At 30.5% G+C, this 23,679-nt stretch overlaps 2 protein-coding genes across 5 annotated transcripts in view; one reads left to right on the forward strand and one right to left on the reverse strand.

The window, feature by feature from the left end:
- LOC125861751 (coatomer subunit zeta-1-like) overlaps nucleotides 1-23,679 on the forward strand; it is a 162,764-nt gene that overhangs the window by 13,753 nt on the left and 125,332 nt on the right. The gene's annotated exons all lie outside the window — the stretch shown is intronic.
- Nucleotides 1-23,679, reverse strand: part of LOC125861721 (cytochrome P450 71AU50-like) — a 47,908-nt gene that overhangs the window by 5,638 nt on the left and 18,591 nt on the right. The window contains exons 2-3 of one of the 4 annotated variants that reach the window (XM_049541580.1): nucleotides 4,008-4,894; nucleotides 3,134-3,936 (exon numbers count right to left, since the gene is read on the reverse strand). The exons of 1 other annotated variant lie outside the window; for it this stretch is intronic. In XM_049541580.1, the coding sequence (XP_049397537.1) occupies nucleotides 3,322-3,936; nucleotides 4,008-4,886 (1,494 nt within the window). In that variant the 5' untranslated portion in view covers nucleotides 4,887-4,894 and the 3' untranslated portion in view covers nucleotides 3,134-3,321. Of the gene's footprint in view, nucleotides 1-3,133; nucleotides 3,937-4,007; nucleotides 4,918-23,679 lie in introns of those variants that run through there. 2 more of the 4 variants (XM_049541579.1, XM_049541578.1) reach the window with 2 other exon arrangements.

The raw sequence follows: 23,679 nt of genomic DNA on the forward strand, positions 1-23,679 counted from the left end.
GCTGGTCTTCCCTGAGTATAACACCATCTATAGTTGGAAAGACCTCCTATATACCCTTTGCTCTTTGGCACATCTGGATTAATAGAAACCATAATGTCCATAATGGTAAGACTGATTTTCCCTCTCCTATCTTAATTCGGAACAGGACCATAGAATACATCACTCACACCCAGTCGCCTAGTAATCCGGATGCTACCACGTTTATTGACATTCAATGGTTTCTTCCCCCTCTCGAGTTTTATAAATTGAACACAGATGGCTCCTTCTCAAAAAACAAAGGCATAGGAGGCATCATCCGGAACTCTAGTGGGGGTTGGATGGTCGGCTTCCACAATCAAACTCACTGCCATAGCCATACCATGTCTGAAATTGAGGCTTTCCTTACTGGTCTTCACATCGCCTTCACTCATAACCTCTTTCCTTTAGAAGTTGAGACAGACTCTCTTGAAATTCTGCAATTCTTACAGGACTCACCTCCAACTTACTCTTCTATTATTATGTCTTGCAGGTCAATGCTGAAGAAGTTGGGGAATCCAACGGTCCGCCATAATTTTCGCCAAGCAAACATGGTAGCTGATGTTTTGTCTAAGATAGGTGCCAAGCTGACAATGACCAACCAACCACATATCTTACTATCTCCCCCGGAGGCTGTAAATGATTACCTTAAAGCTGACCTTGGTGGAGTTCTATCTAACAAGCTAATATTATGGTCTACATGTAATAAGTTAGCTCATTTTGGCAACCTTTCTGTACTTAATAGTACTAGTACTGATGTAATGGTGAACCTTTAACTATATATATATATATAATATCCTTTTCTACCAAAAAAAAGTTATTTTAAAGCACACATTTATTTATCAATTTAATAAATTACTTTTTTTTTTTGTTCACAATCTAATTAAAATGGAAAATGTACAAATCATCTATATGATTATAGCACAAGGTTAAATATAATTTATCTTAGCATATTGTCCAGATACAAGTGATATAAAAGTTGATACAATTGACACAATTGTATTCGTTGATACAAATGCTTAATATGACTACATTTGTTAATACAATTATATTCATTACTACACGTGATATAATTATATTCACTCACTAATGTACTTAGTATAGAGTGAGTGAATGCACAAGCAACATATACACTTGATATTCATTCATATAACTTGATATAGTTATAATGGTTGATACAAATTGTATTGGTCGATACATTTGATACAAATTAAATACACAAGGACCACATACATTTTTTATTCATTGATAAAAATTGTATTTGTTGATACCACCTAAGGCAATTGCATTCGCTGATACAAATTGTATTCGTTAATATATTTGATATCCGTCTGAGAGCTTTAGAAGACTCGTTGGGTTCTGAATTTCACATCAATGATTATTCTGCAACAATGGCGGGAGGTAGGTCGATTCACTATTTCCGCTGCAATTTCGATCTAAAGATGAGTTTTACGTGCTTCGAATCATGTAAATAATTTACATTTGATATCATAGCGATTAGAAATTAGCTCTGCCATGTTAATTTCCGAAGCTTAAAATGACATTCTGATTTTCGGATCTATAATTTTTGAACTTTAGATGCAAATTAGTGTTAGAAATCATAAGGATACAGATTTTCTAACATTTTTCTGACTTTTTATCGAATTTTCAGGTTCTCATATGGTGAAAATGAACGGGTCTGTAGAAGACGATCTTCTGGCGTTTCTTTTTTTTTTTTTTTTCCAAAAACAACCTCACAGTGAGTTCAACTTTTGAAATTCTTATTTCTTATGTGCTACCCCACCATAAACCTATATTTGTGGACTCGAATTTTTATTATTATCCTGTTCCACTTTTTGTGTTTTTTTTAATTGATCGAGAGTCAAATAATTTAATTTTGATCTAAATTTGGGTGTAGAATGTTTAATTTTTCGCTGATCGAGAGTCAACTATTCAATTAAAATTTTAGTCTACATGTATTTATGTAAGTAGATTCAATTTTAAATAGTATATCAATATCAGGGCATTACTAAGGGTTATTGATAAACAATTTGGAACTTCATGTATAAAGCACTCACAACACCTTAATTTTGAGATTCTTATCAATGAGCTCACATGGTGTTGAGAGGCTAAATTTCTCGGACTCTTCGCTTTTGGTGTCGCATCTGTGTTGACATATCGGTGATACCAATATGAGATGAGTAATATCCACATAAGTATCTAAGTCATCTTATTCACATGCTAGGAGGCCACGTCAGTGCTGAGTAGGTTTGATCACATCATTTGCATTTCTGATTTTTGCGGGAAAGTTAGTTAGAATTACTTACTTCTATTTTTAATTGCTTTCAGTTTCCTGATTGTAGTATAAGTAGAATAGGTAATGCTCTTGTAAGGCATGATTTGAATGTGATAACTCAATACAATTTCCATTTTCTCTCTAATTCTCTCTCAATTTCTCCTTTGTTCTTCCTCTTTCTCTTAATTCTCCTTCTTTCTTCTTCTTATCTGCATTTTGTTCCCTTGATACCTCCATTTTTGGTATCAATGTGTCTGGGTGTGTAATATGTGTTCAATTTGGTCAACAAATTTTGGGTACTTTGACCAAAATTGATGGGGAAAGTTTGAACAATTTTAATGATTCCAATAATCAATACAAAAGCTAAGTTGAAATTGAAGAAAACGGAATACCTTTTATATAAAATTTCTATGTCACTCCTTTTCCTTTAATCTCCTTTCAGGATTCTCCTCAAATTCTCCACATAATATCTCATAATTTAGGTTCTATAACTCTATTTTTATATATTTTAATTATTTTTAGGCGAATCCCCGCACCTATATCCATACATGAATTCATATCCCTAAATCTTAAAAATTAGATCATGAACTCTAGATCCACACCCGTATCGGACACCTGTACCCGAGTCCGAGCAACGTAACTTAGTTGAGAGGTGTGTGTGAGCACACTCGCTTAGCGGCTCCACTAATTACTCTTGAGGTTGAAATGCCTCCAATTTTTCTCGTACACTATATTTTGTACTCTTTTTCTCCACAGTAAAATTCCTTTAAGATCTCCAATAACACATAAGAATAAATACTCTATTAATGAACTTATGACCATGTGTGTTCAAGAGAAGGGTCGATTAGTAATGGAAAAAAGAAAGTGTGTTCATAACTTCAATCTCTCTTGTATGTAATGAAGCTGATATGAATGACGTTAATCATAACATGTAATGAATTGAATAACAACTACATATCCAATGAAATCTCACAAATGTGATCTGGGGAGGGTGAGCGTATACAATCCTTACCATATTGTATGGTTTGAGATTAAGCATTATTTATTCTATAAGTAGGAAAAGCCATTAAAGGATTTTCTCTGCTTGTTGCTATTCCAAAGTGCTCCTCAACATCCAATTCACAAGGCTGCATACCATTTGGAAGCTCCCAATCAAAGCAATGCACCAATTGTGCCACTATAAGTTGGACAATGATGATCCCCAATTGCATGGCAGGGCAACTTCTTCTGCCAGAGCCAAATGGTAAAAGTTGGAAGTCACGTCCACGAACATCTATACTGCTCTCAACAAACCTCTCGGGTAAAAACTTTTCAGGTTCAGGCCAAATATTTGGATCCCTTTGAACAGCATAAAAGTTTATCATGATCCGGGATCCTTTTTGTATGTGGAAGCTATTGACTACACAATCTTCCATGGCCTCGTGAGGCATTAGTGGAACTACACAATGCAGCCTCATGCCCTCCTTTACAACCATGTCTAAGTAGTTTAACTTCTCCAAGTCTGATTCTTTTACCATTCTTTCAAGGCCTACCACTTGTTCCAACTCTTTTTGGAGTTTCTTCATCACATGAGGATGTCGAAGAAGCTCTGTTAGTATCCATTCTATAGCTGCTGCGGAAGTGCCCATTGCTGCAATTAACATATCCTGTTATACAAAGGGAACTTAGTACAAACAAATTTAAATCGTACAATAATAGAGGTGATGAAATAACGTACGAAGAGGATAGCTTTTATATGTCTACGGTCAAACTGAAATTCTGCTTCTCCTGATTGCATAATGTCCAACATGGTGTCAACAAAGTCTTTGGATTGCTTCTGGTCACGAGACTGGACATGTTCATCGATAATCTTCTCAAGAAACTCATCAAACACCTTTGAAAGATCCTTAAGCCGGTGAGTGAGTCCCTGGAGATCAATTACACCAAGGAAGGGGAAAAAATCTCCAAGATTTGGTGTTGCTGCTAAATGCTCAACCTCGTTAACAAGAGCTTTGAATCCCCTCTTGTCCAAATCTTCATCCATGTACTTCTTTCCAAACACCATCAAGCAAGTCAAGTCAGCACTCAAAGACGAAATCTTTGCACTAAGATCAACAAAAACGCGATGATCACAAGCTTCATTTTTAAGTGATTTGATCATAAGCTCAACCTGTTGCCTTCTCATGGATTGAAATGAATTGATCTTTTGGTTACTGAAAAGGTGCTGAGTGCACAATTTGCGCGTGTTGCGCCAGTATGGTCCATACTTTGCGGCTAGCATATTCTTTTGTCCATATGCCAAATAATAAGCTGCTTCATTATGAGGTCTACTAGCAAAGATATGATCATATGTCTTGAGGAACTTCTCCGCTGTGTCTGCAGACGAGACAACGATTGTAGGTACTAGTCCCAGCCGAACATACATAAGGGGACCATGTGTTTTTGCTAATTTTTGGAAATCATTGTGTGGATTTTTTCCTAACAAGTGAAGATGTCCTATAATGGGAAGCCCTTTTGGACCTGGAGGATACATTTTCCTATTCTGGATGTTGTTTAGCAGCTCATAAAAGACATACACAATAAAAATAACCACTAGCATTGCCCATATCAAAGCCATGCCTAATACTTTTTAGCTTCTAAATGATTTCTTGAGAAGTAGTCATTATATAGTTTGTTTTCCAATTTGCAATAATGGAAGATATGGTGCTTTCAAACAAAGTCAGAAGATAACTAAATGAGCCATATTTCAAACTGGGCTCCCTTTGTAAGTTGATAGCCTTGGGAATAAGTTTTTTTTTTTTTGTTTCCCATCCGGTGTCCGGTACCCACATTGGAGCCCGACTAAATTTGGATTCGTGCCGGGAAGTCCAATATTGAGGGTAAAGCGCTCCCTAACAAAGGTGACTCCGTACCCAAGGAGGCTCGAACCCGAGATCTCTTGGTTAAGGATGAAAGAGTCCTTGGGAATAAGTTGGTATAAGGCTTTCTAGAAACTACTTGAATTATTTGACTGCCTGCAAGTTGGTTTAGAAAATTGTAGAAGAATTAAATGAACATCAATAATTCAATATATTCATAATATTTAATTTACTTGATTTCTTATGGGATTCTAGTGTTGTCAATGGATAGATTTGACATAAAAAACGAATAGAATTGGGAAATTAGCATTTTTATTTGTCGATTTAGGACTTTAAGACTAAAGTTTGTCACATCTAATAAATCTAAGAAGAAGCCATAAATTTTCAAGCGATTATGGATAATAAATTTAAAGAAGAAGACAATACTTCAAAGCACACATACACGTGGACAGTAAAATTGAGCATGTATTAAGCCGCCAAGCATATGTTTTTCTTTCTTCCCACGATCTAATTAAGATGGAAAATGGACAATTCATATATATATATATATATATATATGATTGGAGCACAAGGTAAAATATAATTTTTCTTGATTAGGGAATGATGTTATTCTAATTTTTATTCGGAATTTTTTTCAAAATGTCAATATTTTAGCATTTAATAGGACCTTTTATCAATATTTTAGTTTGTTATTCTTCTGATTTATGTATTTTTTATTTGTTTGATTTGAAAAAATACAATTATTTAATAACAAAAACGAGAAAATCATAGGAGAAAAAGAAACATATCCACTTAAAATTCTCATCAGTTACAATTTCAAAAGTAATTGATTGTAGGGAAAATTTATAGTTATAGAGCGCTAATATGATTTTTATGTTTGCTATTCCTAAAATTACTCTCGATTGTATTCATTCCAATGTGTATTTGTATTCATTCCAATGTGTATTTGTATTCATTATGATTTTCATGTTTGGGTTTGTATAATGACATTTGTATTTCTTTATTAGTTTGTATTCATTCCAATATGTATATCAAATGGATTTGTCGTTATTTAAGAAACATATTTGTATCCATATACTTATGTAAATTCGTGTTCATTCAGAAAGGATACAACATTGGTTTGTATATTTTTCAAAAACATATATTCTTTCTTAAAATTCCAACCAAATTTGTATTCCAGTCATCAAACACATACAAATTTACAATCATGGTAACAATAAAAAATTGTATTTAAAATATATTGTATGTCATGACCAAAAATGTATTTCTTATCTGTTATGTATTCCAAAAATATATTATATTCAATTTCTAATTTATAGAACTTCTACTAAATAGGATTCCAAATTATTTTCTATTCCAAGCATCCGACATAAAAAAAAATCAAAACAATTCAATCATTTACTATTTGTATCCCAAACAGATTATAGATTAAAAAAAATATTTTTTTACTTTGAAATATGACTGGTGATTCTGTACTTTCATCTCATTTAGGTCCTTCTGCATGTGAGAAAGATACAAAATACTTCAATTCATTGAAGAGAACACTAGAATTATTGATGTCGTCCAACAGAGTGTCTTGGATGAGATATTGACCCGAAACTCCTAAATTGAATACCTTAATGACCATCTAACCTTTAAATCCAATATTTGAATAGTAACTTATGAAGATCTTCTAGTGAAGATCCAACAGTACGAAATACGATCCAGATCCATTTTCGAATCACTTCAAAAAAATTTAAAGAATCAACAGTTAATGAATACCTGATAGATTTTGTATTTCACTGACAATCTCGAAGTTCAACGAAATCAGTCGAATTCACTTCGAAATCCCAACCGATTATTTCAAAATTTTCCTCCCTAATGGAAACAATCCCAAATCAGTCAAATTCACTTCAACAAAGGTTGAAAAACTTTTGAATGATTTATGAGATTTCGTAGAAAAATTGAGAAATTTGATTTTAAAAAGGCAAGGTTTAAGTTACTTGAGGATATGAAATAATGGAAGAAATCGTGAGAGAGAGAAAGAGAAATGATAGAATTTGGGTAAAAAAAACTACATAAATGGGCCATAAAATCCAAAAAAAATTGCAAGTTCATACCCAAATCCAAAGTAATTCCTGAAATATTCATTCTCTCATAAATAAATACAGTTCATACCCCAAATTCATTAAGGCTGATAATTTTTGCTTGACTGATACTAAATCAGTATTTTATATTGTATTGATAGCATTAAGATTGATAATTTCGCTTAACTGATACTAAATTAGTATATATATATATATATATATTGTATTGGTATCATTATGATTTCTTGTTATGAAATTACTCATTAGTCAATGATACTATAAGAGTATATGTATATTGTTGTGGTACCATTAAGGTTTCTTGTTCAAAAATTACTCATTAGTCAATGATCAGCCTTAATGATACTAATACAGTATATGGTATTGATTTAATATCAGTTAAGCGAAATTAGTTGAACAATATATAGTGTAATTATTTAGTGGGGTATGAATGTAAACAAGTATATGTTTGTAATTATTTTACTTTTATCGGGTATTTAATTAGTTCCCCTTTGTTTTTTCCTTTCACCCGTAATGGAGTCAAAAAGTGGGGCCCAATTTGAGAAATAAAAGAATGTAAATGAATTATATTATGATACACTTTATGTGCTAAAATATTGACATTTTGACATTTTTAATAATTATTTTAAAGTGTAGATGTTTTTAATAATTACATTAGGGATTTTGACTAGTTAGCTAATTTATCCAATTTTTTATGCTATTGCATTTTGTATATATTGAAATTGTGCTTCTTCATCTTAGCATGTTCTAATGATATACGTGATAAAATAGTTAATACACTTAATACAATTATATTCGTTGATACAACTTGATACAATTGCATTCATTGATACGACTGCATTCGTTGATACACATTATATTTGTTATTACACATGATACAATTATATTTGTTGATACACTTGATATAGAGTGATTACACAAGCAACATATACACTAGATATTCGTTGATATAACTTGATACAGTTATAATTATTGATACAAATTGTATTTGTTGATACACTTGATACAAATTAAATACACAAGGAACAAATCCATATGATATATTGATAACAATTGTATTTGTTGATATCACCTAATGCAATTGCATTTGTTGATACAAATTGTATTCGTTAATACACGTTAACTCCATTATACATATGATAGGACAGGGCTAAGGCAATAATCTCGACGGAGATTAGGATGAGCTTTGATGAATAAAAGAAGAATTGGTAGAAATTCTCATAGGGGAAGCAAATCAAACCTATTTTCAGACAAAGAAGATAAAAAAAAAAACTACAGTGGCTAGGAAAGCTTCGGAGATTCTATGGGAAATTGAAAATGAAATCCATAAAGTCCTCAGTAGGACTGGCAGCATCCCCCCTCAAGTCACAATTCCGAGAAAGAATCTCTTGAAAGAGAAAAATACATTCATGTTTTCTCTTCCTGATTTGCTCGAAATGAACGCGGAGCCCGTTCCGAATGCTTCTACGATCTGAAAGTTCTCGCGAAGAGAATAAGATGTTGCTCCCCTTCCCTCTTTCTTTTTCCGCAAATATTTGCTTATACAAATCAATTATATTCGTGATACAACCTAATACGACAAATACACTATGTTTTTATTACTATAAGCATGACTTCTTAATTTTAAATTACTCATAACTGCTTCCCATCAATGAAAGTGCTAACCTATATTATTGATGAAAGAACATTATGAATAAAAGCATATCCGATTTTAGGGTCCCTAAGCACAAATGATTCTTCTAAACTCCACAATATCTTTAAGTGAGGTTTAAGTGCTTAGAATACTCATCGGATTCTGAACTCCACATCAATGATGATTCTGCAACAATGGCGGGAGGTAGGCTGATTCATTATTTCTACTGCAATTTTGCTCTAAAAATGAGTTTTACATGCTTCGAATCATGTAAGAAACTTACATTTGGTATCATAGCAATTAGAAACTATCTTTGCCTTGTTATTTTCTGAACTTTAAAAATGGTATTCTGATTTTCAGATCTATAATTTTTGAATATGTGATGTAAATTAGTGTTAGTATTACAAGGTATTGAAATAACTTGTTCCTTATTTCTGTTAATTTTTGTAAGTGTTACTAAGAGATAGTTAACAAAATTAGTTACAGATGGTTATAAAGGTAGTTAGTTAGAACCTTCTAGAAAAAGTTAGTTGGACCTATATGTACCAAGCTCCAATTGTAATTGAAGTAATTTTTTTCTCATTCAAAAGAATAGTTCCCCTTCATTTTCTTTCTAATCTCTTCGTAATAACTTAAGGAATTCATCAATGGTGGAGAACCCACCATGGATTCCTCATACATAACTCAAAATTGACATGGTATCAGAGCGACGATCTCACCTTGAGTTGTGCTTAGAGTTTGAGTTCATTGCACTAATTCGTTTAGTACACTAATGACGGGAGAAAAATCTATTGCAGAAATGATAGTTCCAACTACAACGATAATTGATCATCATCATCCTTTCTATCTTCAAGCTTCTGATTCTCCAGGCTTAGTAATAATTATGATCAAACTCACAGGACTAAAGAATTACTCTCTGTGGAGCAGATTGATGAAACTAGCACTGCAAGGTAAAGGCAAGCTTGGGTTTGTGGATGGTAATTGCACAAAGATTAAGTTTAGAGGAAAACTACAAGAATTAAGGGAGAAGTGTAACGTAATTGTGTTATCATGGATGATCCCAAACTTAGTTTATGCTTTGAATGCTAAGAAGGTATGGGATGAATTCAAAGAGTGTTTTGATAGATCAAATTTGACCAGGATTTACTATCTGTGGACAGAAATTACCAGTTGAAGGCATGGAACTGACTCTGTGACAAGGTATTACTCTAGAATGAAGGATCTGTGGAATGAACTTGATGTAATGGTTCCCCTACCTTCCTGTGACTGTGAGGAATCTAATGCCTATATAGGCCATTTGAAATCACAACGATTGTTGTAGTTCCTTATGGGTCTTAATGAGAGTTATAGTAACCTGATGAGCCACATTCTGTCTCGCAATGCAAATATGACTGTGAATGAAGCTTATGCTACCATGGCTCAAGAGGAAAGCCAAAAATAATTGGGAATAGTTGATACTCAGAAGGATCCTTTGGCTATTATAGCAGGAAAGACTCAAGAATACGGACCTAAAAAACCAGGAGGTCATTGAGGGTATGGAGGGGTTGGAAGAGGCCATAGAGGGTCTGAAGGAGCTGGATACCTTGTATCTATTGTGGCTACAAAGGTCATCTAAAGGATAATTGCTACATAGTAGTCGGCTACCCTTCAAACTTCATAAGCAAGAGGAAAGCTTCACAACAAAGTCAACAAGCATAACCCAGGGAAAACCTACAACCAACACTAACATTAGTACCAAACCAGGAGTTCCACAAAGAACTGGCTCAGATGATCCTTTGAATTCAGGATCAGGTTACTTCCTCACTGAGCAACAATATCATGAATTACTTAGGAAGTAGGATCACACAAACTCCACTAGTGAATGTGTATCTAACACGGCATGTATACACTCTTTATTATCAAATGTTTTTGCATATGAGTGGATTGTTGATTCTGGAGCCTCTCACCACACTACACCTTGTAAGGACATGCTGTTTGACATTAGAAAGCTAGACGACTATCTTAGTGATAAAGTTCAGGTACCCACTGGTGGGAGTAACAGATGACAAGTGCAACGAATGCTACTAATTTTGGAAAATAAAAAATGCTGAGTGTTTTACATGTTCCTGATTTCAAGTTTAACCTTTTCTTAATGTCTAAAATAACCAAGGACTTGTCTTGTGTTGTACTATTTTTTCCTGATTTTTGTGTCTTTCAGGGACTCTACAATGGCAAGGTCTTGGGGATTAGTAGAGAAAGGGAAGGGTTGTATCTCATACAGGAACAAGTTACTCCTACTACAAATACAGTCAGTTTCAAACCCCAAGTAGAAGGTGTCCTTTGGCATCTCAGATTGGGCCATCCATCCTCAACTGTGATACAACACTTTCCCTCTATCTTCAAATATGCCAGCTGTTGACACCCAATTTTGACCCTCTCCGATAATAATTAATTTTTGAGATTCTTAATTTTCAAACGATTTAGAATAATTAGCTTTATAAAATTCAAATAGTTTCTAGGTTATTTTTGAAGTAGTTTCAGTCGGTTTTTATAGTATTTCGAATGATAAATATATTTCATATAATTATATACGTAATTAGTGTATTTTATAAATGTTTTAAAATCATATCAAAATATTTTTTTAAAATAAATATTTTATTAATTTAGTTCTAGTTTGAATTATGGTTTAAATTTTCGGATTAATAAGTTTATATGTAAAACGAATACTTTATGGTTAAGTTAATTATTTTATTTCGTTAAGATTAAAGAGCTCGTAAATTAATTATATTAATTGTCTTATATGAATTCTAGCCGAATCTTCAAAAATTAATTCTTTCGACTACTTATTTAATTTGTTGGCCAAATTGTTAATTAATTTTACTACAATTTTGGCCAAAATCTAACATTTCCTTTAACCCTTTAGGACACCTTAGTATTGGGCCCTTTTCCAATTTTCTCAGGCCCAATTCTTATTTCCAACATGCCCAGCCCACTCATACATACAATAATACACTAACACCGATTTCCCATAATCAGCAGCCCACAACGCCCAATCCCCTTCCAATTCTAAGAAAACCCAAAAACGTGCAGCAGCTACCAAATGACAACCATCGGCGCCAAACGAAATAGAGATTCGTTGTCTTCTTCCCCAACATCTCTTTCAATTTGTACAACAGAGCAGCTTAAAGCAAGCACGCGGCTGTCCCCAATTCCTTTTCCGGAATAGGATGAAATTTCAGAAAAAAAAGATGTTTGGCCAATTTGGTGAAAGGTATTAAGAGTTTGAATTTCAAAATAGGCCCTATTCTTGTCAAAAAATTTGACGATTTCTCCCTATTTCCGAACCCTAACTTCCCTTCTATATAATGGCTTTTATTATTTGAAGCATGGAGGTGGAGGAGATTTCTGAGTTGGAATTTAGATTTGAGCAAAAATACATTAAGCGAAAATAGCTAAAGTACCTACTAAATACTTCAAAAAAGAAAAAAACGGAGCGGAACTGGCATTCGGTTATCGCAGTTCGAGTCGGAACGTGTGGTGTTGGAAGTCATTCGCCCCCTGCTCGTCTCGTCTTAGCTCGCTGCACTTTAAAAGGTTGACTTCGTTTCAATTCTGGCTCTTTAGTTGATGTGTTGTTCGATGAATTGAAGCTTTTTTGTTGATTTATTTATCTTCTTTTCTCGACTGCCTTTATTCTTCTCGATTCATCGCTTATGTAGTAGCCGAGTGATTGAGTGGAGTTGGAGTCTTGGTCGTTTGAGACATAAGGTGTGCTTTTGTAAATGTTGTTGTTTTCGTGAGTGTTAGAGGCAAAATCCTAAGCTAGTCGATGTGGAGTTCGTATGTTGCATCATTTATTTATTTGTTGGAGGCAGTGGCCTGTCCTTCCTCCATTTTTTTTTAGATCCTTGATATGTTAGTCTCATTATCATCTTGTTGCTAGACTTATGTCTTATAAATATGCTAAAACATGTCTATCCTTTCCGGCATTCCTTCATTAATTTGTATGTACAAGTTTGGAAATTATGTGAACTCCTTTCTTATCTTATCAATATTATTTTTGATTAATTTGTGCATGTTAAAGCATTTAGGTTCATTTTATTTTTATTTTTTCTTGCATCACATAAGTCATTTGCTATCTTAACTGCATGAGACCATAAGGTGTCCACCTTTACCTCATTATTTGGAAGTTCACTGTTGTTTAAGAAGGAAAAGATTGTTTATGTGTATTACTTTGTCAAGATAAGTCAAATGTTGTTTATAGCAAACTGTTTCTAGGATTTTAATTTTTTTTTCATAGCCTCATATGTTCCGTTTTGAAGTGTAGTTATATCATTTCCATGGGATGAGAAGCATGTCTTGACCCATTTATTTTCTATTGCTTTTATCACTAGAATATATATTTGCCCTTTTAATTATTTGTTGTTGGTTTACGGTTGGGTGTGATAGGCTTATTCAAATCCACATGACCACTAGTTGATCATGGCTTAATTATTTCAAATTGGAAATTTTAGGATGGGCTATTAATTTATCTATTGTTAAAGCTTTACATCTGCTCAATTCTAACTATAGGCTTAGTTGTTTAAGGTCATTGAAGTGTCATTCGTGTAAGGATTTAAGGCCCATGGTGCCACACATTATTTTTTATCGTATAAATATTAAAATATGATAGTAGATAAATATTAGAATAGGGTAGTAGATAAATATTAGAATAGGGTGGTATGTAAATATTAGAATATGGTAGTAGATAAATATTAGAACACGGTAGTATATAAATATTAAAATATGGTAGTAGATAAACACGGTAGTATATAAATATTAAAATATGGTAGTAGATAACCTTTAGAATAGGGTAGTAGATAAATATTAAAATATGGTAGTAGATAACCTTTAGAATAGGGTAGTATGTAAATATTAAAATATGATAGTAGACAAATATTAGAATATGGTGGTAGATAAATATTAAAATATGGTAGTAGATAACTTTTAAAATATGGTAGTAGATAACTATTAGAATATGGTAGTACGTAAATTCTAGAATATGGTAGCATATAAATTCTGTTTTTATTTGATTCTTACTTACTAATTCCCATTTTGTGTTTGCATGTGAAATCCGCCTGAGTTCACTGGGAACTCCTATCTTCCTCTTGCATTTCAGGAGAGCCGCAAAGGCTCATTTATTTTTGTCAATCGAGTCGGCCAACCCTAAAAATTGACGAACAGGTCCCGAAGTTGAAAGAAGCAACAGATCGAGAAATTCAAAAGATTGGGCCAAAGGCCCGCTCTTAATTTCAAATTGTATTTTGTTGTTTTTGGGCCTAAGCCCACTTATCTATTGTCTTGCTAGAATCCAGGACAGGTGAAATTGGGCATAAGGCCCAAATAATATTCTATTTTGTGTTAGACTAGGACAGGTGCAGGTGACTCAAATGGGCCAAAGGCCCAAAACGAAAATGGGTCCAAGTATTGGTCCAGGCGAACAGAAAAACCAAACTTAGGTCCGAATCCCTCTCCCTCTTTGTTTTATTATGCTCCCTTACTTGCTAATATTTGCCATTAATCTTAAGGTCAACAAATCAAATCCCCGAGAGACGTTCATTTTGATTTAACAATTTAACTAAGCCGGTCATCTCTTAACAAAACTTAAAGAATAAGTTTACAAAATTTTTCGATTAGATGATATCTCAACATTATTCTTTTTCTCCCTTGAAATGATCCTAACTATAAAATAGTTCAATTTCACATTTTAAGCCAAATAATTAATCGTCAGATAACCGCATTAGCAGGTGTTCTAGGTGCTTTCAAACCCTTCCTAGAACACTAATATGAACCCCCGAACCCCGTATATTTTCAATTGATTTCTTGTTTTAATCTATTGAAAATATAATTTTCTTGATTTTTCTTCAAAAATTAAGTGGCGACTCTTAAACCAATCTAAAATAATATTTTTAAATAAAACACCAGCAATAATATCCTAGACAAATGTCATATTTGTCCTCTAGCTAAACGTCACAGGTCCAGTTTTCCTACTAGTTATAGTAAGACACTTGCTTGTTTTGACTTTATTCATGTAGACTTGAATGGGGCATATAGAAAGACTACATATGATAAGAAATACTACTTTGTCACTATTGTTGATGATTACAACAAATATACATGGATTTGTTTGTTACATTCTAAATGTGAGGTTACTACTGTCTTGAAGAATTTCCTTTGCATGATTAAAACTCAGTTTAGTGTTAGTGTGAAATCCATAAGATCTAACAATGGAATTGAATTCTTCAACACTCATTGCATACAATTATTGGCTTCACATGGCATAATTCACCAAAGAAGTTGTCCTTGCACTCCTCAGCAAAATGGTATAGTAGAAGGAAAACATACACATTTCAGAAAAAGGCTAGAGCTCTTAAATTCCAAAGTGGTGTGCCTATAAGTTTTTGGGGTGATTGTGTTAGAACCTCAGTGTACTTAATCAATAAATCACCTTCTCCAGTTTTGAATGGGAAAACACCTTATGAACTATTGTACGGAAAAATGTCTATTCTTGATCACTTAAAGGTGTTTGGTTGCTTATGTTACACCTATAAATTACCTAAGAAGTGACAAATTTTGCTGCAAGGGCTAAGAAGGTTGTTTTGGTTGGCTATTTTGAAACTCAAAAGAGCTACATATTATATGACCTGGAGGATAATATCTTCTTTGTCAATAGGGATGTGGATTTCAGAGAATCTATTTTTCCTTTTAAGATAAATACCATATCAGATTTGGACATGTTAAGTATCACTCACATAGATTTGTGGTCCATTTCATTCCTTCTAATGCTCCTGATTCATTAGATGTTAGTGAGCAACCTCAACCTTTGCCTGAATTGGTTGAAAACATGCAAGATGATACCTTGCAAGATTCTTCTCTATTTACTGATGTAACACCTCAGACTTCGAAAGAGCTAAATAAAGAATCGTACAAGTCACCTATTAGTTTTTAGTTTTGAGTCAATTTCAAACAACCATATATTTTAGCATATAAATAATTAGGTGGCTTATGAGCTATCAAATCGAAGGTCTTTGAGTCCTCTTTCCAACGCCGCCAAGTTTGCTAAATTTCGAGCTCAGAGTAAAAAGTTATGTCCGTTTGAGTGAAGCCTCACTAGTTAAAGCATTTCATCCGTTTGAGAAAAGGGTATTTTAGTTTTTTTCCTTTTACCACTAGGATTAACCATGTTTTTCTAATCAGACGCTAAGTCATTTTTCATGTACCTAAACACTAGGGATTTAGAGTGAAGTTTCAAGAGGAAAAAAAGGCTAAGTTTCTAGTGTTCATCAAGATTTGTGGAATTCGCCAAGAACATTGTTCTTTCCAGGTATGTAAGGCTTACCACAGTGATGGACTCGTTCTTCCTCATGCCATACATCTAAGTTCGTCCATAAAATCGTTATATTAAGAGGTTTTTGAGTAGTTCTTGATTGTTGTTTCATTCTTTAACAATGGGAGTTTTGAGTTTCTTGGGTTGAGCATCTTGATAATGAGTTGTGATTCTTGATAGGAATTATGTGAAATTTCTATGAATTTGTGCTAGGTTTGTGAATCAAAAAAAGTTTAGAAGAAATCACTCGATTCTAGATGAGTTAGGACCCGAATTGAAGTAGAAAAATTTATCAGAAATCTGGGCAGGGGTGTGGGGCGGTGCGCCACCCATAGCGCCCGAACTATTGCCCAGTAGTTTGGGGACTGGTTGGGCCAGTAGTTTAGGAACTAGCGCCCTGCGCCACTCAGTATGCCAAGGTCGCCTCGTCTTTTTCTTTCCTTGCTTCATTTTTGGACGTGTTTCTCTTCTTCGTGTTAGCTCCTAAATGCTCCATTAATCATTGAGAGATTCTACATATCCTAATCACATGTCTTAATTTGCATTTCAAATTAAAGTGAGTTTAAGAGAAAAATTCAAGAGGTCTTTTGAGTCACTTTGAGAATTCTTTCGTAATTAAGTTAAGTATAGTTTTGAAGTAAGTATGAGAATGAGAAGTGTTGCATTCATGATTGAAAAAAGAGTATATGGTAACTAAGTATTCCCAAATGTAACACTTTCACATTTTAGAAGAGAGAAAATTGATTTCTAAATGAGTTTATGAGTTCAGAGAAGTTTCAGAGTATTACCTCTGTTAAAAGGATCTTTTGAGTATTTACCGCAAATTGAGAAAGAGTTATATTTTATACATTTGAGCATGAGTTTATATATTATTGGGAGTAGAATTGAGCACCGGTATGGGGATGAGTTCATACAACTCACATTGCTCATAACCATGTAGCCAACATGGGTAAGGGGTCGTACTTTTTAGACGATTTCTTATTTCCTTTAAGTATAGCTTAGTGGATCCACTTAGTTGAGGTGTTCTATACCCTGGTAAGGTATAGGACAGTTCAGTGTGAGCGAAATGTTGTATCATCACATAACTCATAGTGATGGTTGTCGGTTAGAGAATCTCCCAAATAAGAGTGAAGAATAACTTTCTATATTTTTATACTTCTTGAGTTGATATTTACTGTTTTTAAAGCTTTTAATATTGCATCTCTTATTATTTATTTAATATGGGAGTTGAGTTGAGGTGAGTATTGTCTTCCCATGTTATCGGTTCAGTTATCTATGTTTCAGTTTTCCCTGCATGCTCGTACATTCAATGTACTGACGTTATTCGACCTGCATCTTATTTATGATGCAGATACAGGTGTTCAGGGTCATCAACAAGTGCTTCGTTGATATCATTTGCACTCTAGCTAGCTTTGGTAAGCCTTTCCGGAGGACTCCACATTTATATTTCTATTTTGTAAAGATGTTGTGGGTCTTGTCCTGACATCTATCGTAGTATTTAGAGGCTTCGTAGATAGTTAGAAGTTGAGTAGTCTTTCATTATTTTCTTTTTTTGAGATGTTTTGAGGTCTTGAGACACTTATCTATACGTTGTTATTTTCAGACATTTATTTGAGTTTAAGAGTTAGCTTGAGACTTTAAAGTTTAATACTCTATTGAAATTAGAATCCCATTTTGCTTGAGTAAGTCTTCCGCTAAGTAATCAACAACTTTTCACTCAATAATGCAAAATTAAATAGTTTATACATCAATAATGAGAATAACTTTTATGAATACAAGAAAATTTTTTTAACTAATTTTCTAATGTGCTATGTATCTGAGACTTTATTTTATTTTTGAAAACAAAGTTTTTCACTTGATAAGAAAACAGGGAAGAAATGTTTTATGATATCAGCAAGAGAACTTGCTATTTCATGGGGAGTTGCTACACCAAGGTTTTCTTCTATTTTACTCTCTTCATTTTCACGATTTTTTTTGGTAAAACGAGTTTAAGTTATATATATATACTAGGCAACTTGTCTGCACTTCACGCGGTATAACAATAATTTAGAATGAACATTTTATAAATTAAGTAGAAATAAAAAGACAAATTTTATTTTGATTAGAGTGAAGACTTGTTTTTCCTCGTAAACAACTGTTTAATTCTTACATTTATATGTTATAGTTATTGATATGCATAAGTGCAGTCAATATACTGGACATTATTTTTTTCTTTGTCTTCTTCAATAGTCTTTTAACACAAGTAAATGAAAGAAATAGGAAGAAAAGACTAAAAAAAAAGAAATAAGTAAATAAAAATATTGACCATAGAAAAGTGTCACATCAGATTTTTTATTATGATTTTATATATATATATATATATATATATATATAAGATTCTTTAAAATAATTAGATGAAAACAATAGTGAAAAATAATAATTATGAATTTTTGTTATGAAAAATATCATATCGCTTTGTATATGCTTAATTTTGTGTGTATATACGATATAGATAATTAAAAAAGTATAAGAAAATAAAAATAATTGATGGACCATCAATTAATAATATCAAGTCATCTATTATATAGAATAAATATAAAATTGAACAATTCCACTTTTATGGATAATGCACTTTCTTCTTCTTCTTTTTTTTCTTTCTTCCAAACAAAAGGTATTAACTACATTTATAAACACATAATAAAAAAAAGGAGATGAATTATCCAATTTCTAACTATATCATTAATATAGAAAGAAGTTACTAATTTACTTGAATGGTATCTTAAACATGAAAAATTAAAATATTACCGTTATTTAGTGAATAATTTTGACTCTCTCACTACTCATAACAATTATTTCAAATGCATTAACATATATTATGTATAATGCATGTTATTAATTTTATGAACCAATACAAATGGTTTATTTTATAATAGAAGACTTCTTATTTTCTTTTTAATTTTTTGCTATAAAATTAACTTTTGCCTATATTTTTGAGTCATAAACTTAAAAATAGTTTTCAAAGTTACACATTACCAATCACTAATCATATTCTTGAGCAAATTTAATATAAGAATATTATATATCATAAAAGAAGTTGAAATAAAATTGGAGCAGAATTTTCTTTTATGAATTTAAAAATTGAGTCCTTAAAATTACCTCAAAAGAAATTTGTTATATGTACCAAGCATTTTGATATAGATGAAAAAATATTTATTCAATTCAATCAACTTTTCACCTCCTATTATAATTGTTTTTTTATTAAGAGATTTTAATATATATATTCATGTATTTATCCACCTTCAATTTTTATAATTCTTTATTAATTTTATTAATGTGGAGTAACAATGTATTAAAAGATGGGAGATGAAAAATTAATCTATATATACTTGTTATTGAAGAGCTCTTATTTTCTGCCTAATTTCTTGTTCCTTCTTTTACCTTCTTTTATTTAATAATTAAAAAAAAACATTTACAAATATAATTGTAATTAATTTCTTGTTATGAAATTAATTTTTATCAATCTTTTTGAGTCATAAAATTTAAAACAGTTTTCAAAGATACATAGTATCAGTCACTTATCATATTCTTGAACAAATTTAATCTAAGAAAAATATACATCATAAAAGAAATTGAAATAAAATAGGAGCATAATTGGTTTGTATGAATTTAAAGATTGTGTATAAAATTACCTTAGAAGAAATCTATTACATGTACCAAGCTTCTCGATATAGATGACATAGATGAATCATCAAAATTTAGCACATGTTGAGCAAAAAATAGTAATAAAGCAAAAATATAAAATTTCCAACTAATAAGATGAAAAATCTTAGTCTATAAAGAAATTTTACTGTGAATAAAACACATATAAGTAAGCGTAATTAAGATAAATATCAATCAATACATCATTTCATTAGATGAATTGCTACTATAAAAAAAATACATTGATAATTATGTTGAAGCATTTCCCAAGCACAACTAAACTAAAATGGTTGATTCATATATGCATAGCTTGGTAGCATAGTTTGGTAGTGAAAGAGATATATAGGTTAATTTTTGTCTTTTCATCTCCCATCTTTTAATATATTATTACTCTACATTAGTAAAATTAATTAAAATTATAAAAATTGAAGGGGATGAATACATGAATATACATTAAAATCTATAGTAAAGAAGACAATTATAGTGGGAGGTGGAAAGTTGACTAAATTGAATATTTTTTAACAATTTTTAAAAATAAAATAAGTAAATAATTTTTTCTCCCATATTTTAAGACATGCAAAATCAAATAATGAAATTAACAAATATGAAAGATTAGATAATTATGAGTATTTTATTATTAATATAAGAGTGTCATTTATAAATGAAAGAGGTATGAGTTATAACTTATAAAAATGAGTTTTTTTTTAAAATAAATTAATTGTGAAAAAATAGAAAAAAAATTTTAAAAAAAGAGTAAAAAGAGATAAATATAACTTTGTCTATATCTTATTTTATTTATTTTTGTATATATAAATAACAATTACGTTTAATAGTTTAAGAGTTTTTAAAATAATTAATTGTGAAAAATTAGAAAAAAATCAAAACAAAAAAGAGATAAATATAACTTGGCCTATATCCGATTTTATTTATTTTTATTTTGTATATATAAATAACAATTATGTTTGTTATAGTTTAATTACAATTATATTTGTAAATGTTTTTTAAATTAAATAAAGAAGTTAAAAGAAGAAATTTTGGAAAGATATAAATAGTATAATATTAATGAGGAAAGAGAAAATGTAAGTGTGTAGGTATTTTCTGAAAATTTAAAAGAACAATTATTTTGGTAAGAAAAAAACGTAAAATAAAGAAGGAAAAGGAGGAATTAAAAGCACAATTATTTTGCTAAGGAAAAAAACGGAAAATAAAGAAGGAAAGGGAGGAATATTAGGAAAATATAAATAGTGTAGTAATAATGAAGAAAGAGAAAATTTAAGTCTGCCTATTTTTCTAATTTTTTTAAAGAACAAATTATGAGAAAAATTCAAAAAATTGACAAAATAGATAAATGAAAATTCTGGCCAAAAAGAGGTGTCACGTCAGACTTTTAGCATCTAACTTTATATATATATATAGAGAGAGAGAGAGAGATTTAAGATTAATTATTCAGTCTTTTAAAATTAGGAAAAATGTCATTAAAATAAAATGAATATCGATGCATAATTATTTTTGGAAGAATAACTTCATTTTAGGAATAAATAATTAAAAAAAATAAAAAAATAAAAAAGAAAAGAAGTGATTTAAGGAAATAATATAAATGACATTAATAATGAGATTAAGGTTAGAAAGTAAAAGAAGTTAATAGCACTTATGATGGTAGGATTTATATATGGTCATTTTTTATATTTTATAAAATTTAAGATTAATTATTCAGTCTTTTAAAATTAGGAAAAATGTCATTAAAATAAAATGAATATTGATGCATAATTATTTTTGGAAAAATAACTTCATTTTTTGTGCAATTATTTTAATAAAAATGTATTTAAAATGTCAAAACAATTGATATAAATAAATATCAAATGCTAGACTAAGAAGGGTGTCATCACATTTTATATATATATATATATATATTATATTGTAAATGTCAAAATAATTGATATAAATCAATAATTCTGTAATTATTTTTTTTGATAACTATTTTTGGAAGAATAACGTCATTTTTTGTGCAACTATTTTAATAAAAATGTATTTAAAATGTCAAAACAATTGATATAAATAAATATCAAATGCTAAACTAAAAAGCGTGTCATCACATTAATAATATATATATATATATATATNATATATATATATTATTGTAAATGTCAAAATAATTGATATAAATAAATAATTCTGTAATTATTTTTTTTGCTATTCTTGTTAAGTTATAATAACTTATTTCTAGGAATAAATACTTAAAATAAATTAAACAAAGAAAGGAAAAAAGGTGATTTAAGGAAATAATATAAATAATATTAATGATGAGATTAAGGGAAATGAAGTAAAAGAAATTATTAGCATATAGGACTTAAATATGTTTTTTTTTAATATTTTATAAAATTTTAAGGAAAATATTCAGTCTTTTAAAATAAGTAAAAAGGCCAAAAAATTAAAATAAATATTGAGGCATAGTTTTTTTGGAAGAGTAACTTAATTTTCAAATAATTATTTTAATAAAAATATAAGAAAAATGTTAAAATAATTGATAAAAATAAATAAATATCAATGCTAGATTAGAAAAGGTGTCACATTACATTTTTATTGTAGCTATTATTAAATATAAATAACTTATTTCTTTAAATAAATAAATAATTTAAAAAATTATTTAAGGAAATGATATAAATAATATTAGTTATGAAATTAAGGGAAGAAAGTAAAAGAAATTAATAGCTATGATGATAAAATGATTCAAATATGATCATTTTTTCTTTTAAAATTATAAAAAAAATTCCCCAAAAAACTATAAAAAAAAATAATTAGAATTTCAATCATAGTGTATATAAAATAAACTTTAATTAAAGACACATAAAAAATATTAAGACAAAATAAAAGAAGAAAAGAAGTAATAGAGTAATTTAAGTCTGAAAGAAATAATATCAAGGAAAGGAATTAATAGAATAATTAAGTTGAAATAAATAATATCAACATTTATTTAGTTTCCTTTCAAATCAGAAAACATATTTTCTACATATTCTTCTCCTAATTTGATATGAATTCCATAAATAGATGGATTTTTTCTCCAAATAATTATCTTACCCTTTGATACACTAATCACTCTTCCTATAAATTTTTCAACCAAATTAATTTTTTTCTCTCAATATAACATTTCTCCTACTAATATCTTTGGAAGCATCATGATGTACTTCTTTCTTTCTCTTTTGTTAAAGAAATCCGAAGGCCTAGAAATTTGATGTTTGTATATTCTTCTTTACCAAATTATTTTTTTTCTCTGAATATAACATTTCTCCTACCAATATATTCGGAAGCATCATAATGTTCTTCTTTCTTTCTCTTTTGTTAAAGAAATCCCAAGGCCTAGAAATTTTTATGTCCGTTTTATTCTTCTTTATCATCACAAGAAAAGAAGAAAGGAAGAAAAGAAAAGAGGAGGAATTCATTGTTGTGGGTTAGAAATACTCAAATATTTTTATTTTATAGACTAAATGATATAAACAATTATGAAAAATGAAAAAGTTTTTGGTCTTTTCATGTTCCATTTACTTAAATGTATATTATTATGAGGAAACTTTTAAAGAATATAATTAATTGGGTAATTCATTCAAATGCTTTCAGTTATTTTTAAAATACAAATAAAAATTAGAAAACAAATATAAAACTTCAAAAAAAGGAGATAACAGATAAATAGAAATGCTGGCCATAGAGAGATGTCACATCAGATCGTCTATATTCAGCTTTATAGATATATAGATTGTTGGCATGAGCTAACCGTTCGTAAAAAAAGTGCATATGAAAGGTCATATGTATGTATGTTA

Source organism: Solanum stenotomum, chromosome 4 (genome assembly GCF_019186545.1).
Source record: "Solanum stenotomum isolate F172 chromosome 4, ASM1918654v1, whole genome shotgun sequence".
In the NCBI taxonomy this organism is placed as follows: domain Eukaryota; kingdom Viridiplantae; phylum Streptophyta; class Magnoliopsida; order Solanales; family Solanaceae; genus Solanum; species Solanum stenotomum.